The sequence below is a fragment of the Poecilia latipinna genome, unplaced genomic scaffold (genome assembly GCF_001443285.1).
Source record: "Poecilia latipinna isolate Pla-1442-1.1 unplaced genomic scaffold, P_latipinna-1.0 Scaffold1186, whole genome shotgun sequence".
Taxonomy (NCBI): Eukaryota; Metazoa; Chordata; class Actinopteri; order Cyprinodontiformes; family Poeciliidae; genus Poecilia; species Poecilia latipinna.
Window position 1 is genome coordinate 265,223 of NW_015113802.1, and position 7,812 is coordinate 273,034.

The window sequence follows — 7,812 nt, forward strand, 5'->3', positions numbered from 1 at the left end:
TTTTATTTTTTTTTTTTTTTTTAAAACGGGTTTTTTTTCCCCTTTTTTTTTTAAATTTTTCCCTTTTTTTTTTTTTTTTTTTTTTTTTTTTTTTTGTTGTTGTTGTAAACAAACTTGAAATACCCAGACAGATTTGTTTTACAGGGTCATCAGTTGACATACGACTAAAGATTCTTGCTGGTTGTAAAGGAAACAGCAGCATCTGGAACATGAGCAGTTCAAAATGGTGGCTCTTGGCTCAGTTTTTCAGTTTTGTGGCACAGCTTGGTCAATCCTAGCGCTTATTTTGACTGGCTCTTGATTCTCCTTTTTGTTTTGTTTTCATGCTTCTGTGAAATCAGTCTGATACAGGTTCAGACTGTCTGTGGTCTGGAGATTGATGCTGACACAGAACTGAGTCAGATCCTGTTGGAGGGTGAACACTTAGTTTACAGAACCTTGTCAGTTTAAACCGGAACCACACAATTCAATCTCTTTTTTGGTTATTTTATTCAGCAGACCACATAGTAGTACATATTTGAAGAAAAATAAACCTAATTTAAAAAATTTATAAATAAAAATCTGAGAAATGAGATGCATTTTCAGGTTTTGGTCTTTACTCTGATACCCCAAAATAAAAAGCAGTGTAACCTTTTGCCTTCAGAGTCCATCTGTGTAATTTAATCTCTAGCTAAATTGTAAAAACCTCAGAGGTTTGTTGAAGAATATTACTGTGTTAATATTCATCTTCTTGATTACCTGATTAATCACTCATTTATCAATAGGACATAGAAAAGAATCAATCTTTCATATTCTTTCACGTTATTGTTTCCTAAATCAGTTTTTCAGTCAACATCAGGCAGAAAATTACTGCCACTAGTCTTATTTAGCAGCCTAATAAACACACAACTAGAGCAGCTGTATAAAGCAGCGATTAAAAATATCCATTCTCTAAAAACTTTGTTGTATTTTGTCCCACCAGCTTTATGTGGCAGACCAATGCAAAGTGGCAGATAATTACGAAGTGGAAGAAAAGGTGGTGAAATAACGTCCCAAGCTTTGAACATTTCGGACTGTCACCATCCACCATCTGAAAATGCAGTTTTTACAAGCCATTTAGGAGACGCAGAAAACATGCGGAAGAGGTCAAATGAAAACAACATTGAACTTTTTGACCTGTGTGCACATGCTGATCTCATCATCATCATCCACACAATAAAAGCATGGTGGTGGCAGCATCGTGCTGTGGGTACGCTCTCCTTGAGGAGGGAAAGAGAAGCTGGTCAGGATTTATGACCAGCTTCATAAATCTGATCATAATTCAACTAATGAATTTAGCTCCATGAATTGACCTGGAGCTAAATTCAGGACAATTCGAGGAGAAAACATGTTTGAACTTGAGACCGGAGCGAAGGTTCACCTGCAGTGAGAATCTGAGGCGAGACTTGAATATTGTTCGTAGACCCTTCCCATCCAGTCTCGCCTGTTCCGAAACGCTCGCCACTGCAATTGCATTCAAATGAGACGGAAAACTTCTGAGGGTTGAATATAACACAATTCTTTAGATTGTTTTTAGACAGTTTCAGAAACATTGCATCACTTTCCTCTCACTTCAGTATTGTGCACTACTTTGTCTTACTCTATCACATTAAATCCTAATAAAAAAAAACACATTTACAGTTTAAATAGAAAAAGAGGTATGTATACTTTCAGAAGGCTCTTTGCATCTTGTGTTCAGTGTTTTTGTCCTGTCTTGCTTCTTTGTTTCTTCCTCTCTTTCTTTCTTCTTTTTCACCCACTTTTTTCCACTTTCCTCGCCCTCCACCCTATTCCTTCCCTCCCCTCCTCGTTTTACTTTGCCTTCTCCTTCTCTCTCCCCGTGCGTCTTTGTGTCCGTCTCGCTGTCGGAGGTGTGGTCCAGAGAAAGCTACTATGAGAGACTGTGGAAGGTAGAGGCTGCAACACTGTTGTGCTAGACATGAGCTCACATTTTGGTGTATTTTAAAGAAATCTCTCCTGGACATTATGGGAAGAGAAACCCAACAGCTTCATCCCAAACCAGCCGAGAAAAGACTAGAACATTGTGGGTTCACCAAGCACTTCTGTTTTTAGCTGACAGTTAGCTCCAGTTGCGCAAAGTGAAGTTTTGGAGTTGCTTTTCTCCGAGAATCCTGAAAAGCCTCCGCAGATGTTTGGAATGAGCCGAAACTATTATTTAATCCACTAATTCTCTCATTCAGCCTCGTCAGTAACAGACTGCGTGAAAGAGAGGTCTTTGGTGAACAGCGACACGCTTAACACACTCGCATCACATCTAACCTAAATCTAAATCACATCTACAGTGACCAGCTAGTCCACAAGCACATTCTTTTTTTCTTTAATCGTTAACCTGACTGTCGTAGGTTGTCGTAGTAACAGGAGCAGTGTTTTTTTTCTTGAGCGTTTCACTAACAGCTTGCTGGATTTGCAGCCCTGTGGGTGCTCCCTGTGTTGACTGACGGCTAACATGACCACACAAACATCTGCTGGGGGTTTGTGTGTTGATTTTCTGAATGTTGTAACTTCTAGTAGATAATTCAGGAAAAACCTGATGCAGGGTTAACTCCTTGTTTTCTTATATTCTTATGTTTACCTTCATTTATGTAATTAGTTTTTTTTTTCTTCTGTCTCTTAGCCAAGTAGACCAGGCTACCCCAGTCCCCGCTCCAGTGAAGGTTTCTACCCCAGTCCTCAGCATCCTGGACATTACCAGGTATGTATTCAGATTCCTTCCTTTTGATCATGGTTGCTGTAAACAACATATGGTTGAACCGAAGCTAAGATAACTTCTCATCTGTCTTTTCTATTTTCTCCTTCCTGCATTAGATGGCAGCATATCCAGGCCCACACACCCTGCCCTCTGTGCCCAGCGCCCTGTACCCTCCACAGGCCGCTATGGTGGACACGCATCACGCGCACACACACCCCCGCCACCACGTCCACACGCACTCACACACACAGCTGCTTCCTCAGCCGCACGGGACCGACATGGGTCTGTGGGGCTCTGTGATGGAGGTAAGAGGCATCGCTGCTATGGTTACGCATGCACACAGATGAGAGCTTCTGGGTTGGTCCGCCGTAAATTATTTTTAAAACTTTTCCCGATGCTCAGAAAATTATTGTTTACTTTGATGGACCGCCACTTTGCTTAAAGAACCAGACTGGTATTCCAGATTACGAATGTATGTTCTACAGATTAGCACATCACTGCCATCTTTTACTTTTATTGAGTTCCTCCATCATCTCAGTTCAGTTTCTCATCCATCTTCTGCCCATCTGTCTTCATGTGTCGTCTCTTGGCCAAATGCATGTTTTTTTGTTTTGTTTTTTGTTTTGTTTGTACGTTGTGGGTGTGCATGCTTGCTGTTTGCTCCACATTCGTGTGTGCGTGTGTGTTTGTGTAGGACAGGGCAGTAGACATGCAGCAGTGTGTAGGCCAGCAGTGCCTGTTAATGGAGGAGCAGCTGATGATACAACAGCAGCAGATGGAGGAGGATCAGAGGTGGCTGGAGCAGGAGGAAAGGCTGCTGGTAACGCACTCAGCACTCAGTGGAACATGTGACACATGCGCAACACAATGGCGGCTCGTTTAAAGAGGGCTTACAGCGGAAAACCAGCTCAAAGCCCTGGCGATTTGTTTGACATTGAATTAGTCCGAAAATATAACGTTTATTGATTAAATTCACAGTAAATATAGATCAAACATCCACATCTTCATCACCTTCAAACTTAAGCTACAATTCATGCTCAACTCACTGAACCTCGTAATCTAGGGAGGTGTGTCGCTTTCAGCCGCAATTTCACAGACATGAAGTCAGTGAAGAGAAGAAATGATCTCATTAGGCTCCACCGCAAGTTTTGTCAACATCTAAATCCTGACCATAAAAAAAAAAACTCTTATCAAATTATCAAGTCAGAAATGTTTAGTCCGTTTCAAAACCAGCTATGATTCGCGCTGATAATAACCTATTGGTATAAAACAAATGTCACGAATTTAGAAGCGGTTTGAAAAATTCTTCTGTGACTCAACCAAACCTATGATTTTGGCCAATAAGCTTCCTTTAAGTGTGTAATTAAATGAAGAAGTTTTACACAAAGATAGCAGCTGCTTCTGCACTATTGAAAAAAACATGTTGCTGAAGTGGCTACATTTGTGTCTTGGAACTAAATAAGAGAAGTTTGTTCATAAAAGTGAAAACAAATTCACTCCTGGGATTTATTTCCAGCAAAAATGGCGCGTTTACCACATGATGCACGTTGAAATCACATTTTTTCTGGGGGTACTTTTTGCTCATTCCTATTTATGTTGTGCATGCCACATTTCTCAAAGATGTCATCCTCTCTTTTTAAGTTGCTTTGTTCACTTTCCATGGTTTTGTTTATTCAAGGTTATGACTGTGTCAGTGCATTACACTTGGATTCAGTAACTTCTTTACTAACAAGCAATATATTCAAACGTCTTCTTAGAAGTTGGATCATGTCGGTTTCAAAGGCGCCCTGAGAATTTACTGAGAATTTACCAGAAGACGATCAAAACTGAGCATATTTCTCAGATCACAGAGTGCAGAGCAGGTCACATAACACAGACAGCAGCAGACAAAACAGTCTCTCTTTCACTGTGAGCATCAGGGTAAAAGGTAAAAAACACTAACCTTATTTGGGGAAATGCAGATTTATGGCTTCAACAAAGTGAACATGCGAATGGCCCTTTAATACAGTTTGCATTTTTTACTGAACATTTTTAAAAATCCGCCTGACTGAGTCTGTTAGGAAAAAAACTCGTGTAGTACGTCATCAACAAATAATAGGAACTATAATACTATAAGACTGATCATTTAAGATGCTTTGATCTCTTGTTAATAGAGAAGTATCAAACAAAAATGGAACTGACAAAATTAAATTGAGGAGTCTAAGCCTGTCACAATAACAATAAACTGTCCAAGAACTTATTGTGATAAACGATAATATTGTTGTTTTGAGACCATTTTGAAGTAATATAACGGAAATGGCATAATAATGGCAAGAACACATTCTCAGAATCAATAAACTTTAAATTCTAATGAACTTTTAAACACTGGAACTGGAAGATATTTTAAATATCCAAAATTTAAAAAAAAAAAAACAGAAACGACAAAAAAATGAATTATGAGGTCTCTGTAAACAAAAAATATATTTCCTCAGTTTTTTAAAAAGAGAATGAAAAGCGATAATTCAAGCAAATGAAAATTGAGTTTCTTTTAATTTATCATGCAATTAATTGATTTATTGTGACAGGCCTATTGAGGATTATATAAAATATTTGCTATATTCATTTTGTGTTCACCAACATTGGACAAATCATCCTGTGTTTGAATGGGGGAGTCCAACTGTGTGTTATTTTTTTGAGGCTGGCAGGATGGAGGATGGAGGAGTGCTTCATGTTTCATGCGTTTTTCTGTGAGCGGCGATGGAAGTGGCTGTGTGGGGTTTTTGCTCAAGAATTTTATTGTGTGTGAGAGAGTTTGGAGGCAGGTGTGGCCTGTGTGAATTCCTGGCTTAATGATAGGCTTACAGACTGACAGCCCAGTCAACAGTCTGTCTTTGACCCATAACCGCAAACCAACAACACACAAGATTACTGAAAAGCTGAGGAGGCATCAGATTGTGTGTGTGTGGGAGGGGAGAGGAGTGTGCACATGAGAAAGTTTTTGCCGTAGTCTGGCCGGTTTTTATAACACTGTCAGTTGAGTGAGAGGGGTGGAGAGAGGGAGAAGAGCTTGGTTGGCATCGGACACCCTCCTCCTGGTTTTCTCCCTCCTTTCTCTCCGCGTTTCAGAGTCGACTATACGTGCACTTGAGGCAGAAAGCTGGAGCTGAATCCGATCAAAAACGCACAAAAAAAACTGCTAGAACAGACAGAGACATGGTTACGCTCAGACCAATTCTGTGAAATCGGAAGATAAGCACAGAAATAAAACGGCTCCATCCTCCAGGACGCCTTCGATTCGTCAGGAAACTTTTAATGAACTTCACGGCAATGCTGGTCTTCAAGTCCTGTCTTGGAAAACTGGTATGCAAGGACAACCGATGCGAGGGGATTTTGGGGGAGGGGGGGTCTTTGAGCCCAAATATTTATAGGCAATTGAAATTCTGAGCATCTTGAATCACTTTAAGATCCAGTAGCTCCGAGCAGGATGTTGAAGGTTTTTATTTGAGCCTTTAAATGCTGCTGCAGCCTGAGCGGCGCAGAGGATCGGGAGCTAATAGCGGGAGCTAATACCCGTTATGTGGTTTTTCTCTCGGGGCATTCCCCAGGAATGAAAATGGTTTTCAGCTCAAGTCACAAGCAGCGGAGCAATGTGACTCGTTGCTCCTTGGGAAGAAAACAAACCCAATCATTCAGCTTTGTTGGGATAATTTAGCTGTGTGATATTAGAAAACTGCTTTGTTGAAACTTTAAATATGATTATTGTCAATAAAAGGAGCCGTAAAGTCATTGACGACTTGTGTCTGTTTTAGAAACCAGATACAAGGAGCTCTAGAGGGAGTCTGGACAGAGAAGACAGCGGACTGCAGCCCCCGGTGAGTAACTTTTAGCTGTTTTTGTTGCCAGTCATCTCAGCTGCTCCCAGTATTTTTCACTGGTGCTTCTTCGGCTGCCTCATGTTTGTTTTGATTGGAGCTGGATGGATAGATCCAGGAGCAGGAAGTGACCTCACGGGCGAGGGCCAGCAATTCTGAGGTCAATGTGTTCTCACAGCATTACTGGATATTAATAGAAGGCCATAGCAGGAAAATAAATCTGTGTTTGTTTTCTCTCTCTCCGTGCCCGAGTGTTGCTGCAGTCACTCGGCTCTTAACTCCAGAGTGTCGCAGCATCTTTAGAGGAAGTTGTGTTGATCATAATAATCTGCAAACTGGACTCATGTTTGCTTGCTGTAAAATCACTTTAATTGCATGGTACCGGTTTCCTTCAGCTGGTTTGGAATTTGATAAAAAATGAGGAGAAGAAAATGTTTTGTTGGGGGAAAATATGCAGATTTTTTTGCAAAAAAAATCTACATTTCTGGAAAAATAAGTGTTTTTTTTTTATGTGTTTCTTTGTTTCATTTTTGATTTTTACCATCACATCAGTTTTTCTCCAGCTGATTTTTGTGACACTGACAGGAAACCAAAAGTGCAACAGCACTGCTTTTTGGTCCTTAGATTAGGTTTTAAACCGGAGCTCTCATGCTTAACCTGAGCCCATGTTGTGAGTTATTAAAGCATCGCTGATCAGTAACATCAAAGTCAAGAAAGCAGTGGTAAGAGCCATTTTCCTCAGCAGCCACCGTCAGCGTTGTGTTTTTTCATGAATATGCCTTAACAAATCCCAGGAGGGTGAATGTTTTGAAATCAGAAATATACATTTGTGTGAAGCCTGTTGGGTTAAGATGGTTACAAACAACAATATGATAACTTCATAATAATATGACCCTTTTTTTAAGTGTTCACACAAAGTCAGTCATATCTTGTTTCTGAAGAATGATAAATCCTGTCTGTCTTTAAATGAGTCCACCAACAAAATAAAGCAAAGCAAATTTTAATTGAAAACATTCAATTCCACGTATTTCTGATTAGGTGCTGATAAAACTCAAATAATAATCCACATGTAAAGTCTTCCATCTTTGCTTTTGTTCAGCTTGTTTTTTTTTGTTTGTTTTTTTTGTCCTTTTAAGAGGGAACTTCTTAATCGTTGACCCGATGCTGATCTTTTTTTTTTTTTTTTTTTTTTTTTTTTTTTTTTTTTTTTTTATTTTGGGTTGGAAAAAAAGG

At 39.8% G+C, this 7,812-nt stretch overlaps 1 protein-coding gene across 15 annotated transcripts in view; it reads left to right on the forward strand.

The window, feature by feature from the left end:
• LOC106960438 (focal adhesion kinase 1) overlaps nt 1-7,812 on the forward strand; it is a 68,167-nt gene that overhangs the window by 51,242 nt on the left and 9,113 nt on the right. For 13 of the 15 annotated variants that reach the window (XM_015053539.1, XM_015053540.1, XM_015053534.1 and 10 more), the window contains 4 exons: nt 2,654-2,731; nt 2,845-3,033; nt 3,423-3,548; nt 6,517-6,579. In XM_015053539.1, coding sequence (XP_014909025.1) covers nt 2,654-2,731; nt 2,845-3,033; nt 3,423-3,548; nt 6,517-6,579 — 456 coding nt within the window. Of the gene's footprint in view, nt 1-1,889; nt 1,929-2,653; nt 2,732-2,844; nt 3,034-3,422; nt 3,549-6,516; nt 6,580-7,812 lie in introns of all 15 variants that reach the window. The other 2 variants (XM_015053542.1, XM_015053541.1) reach the window with 2 other exon arrangements.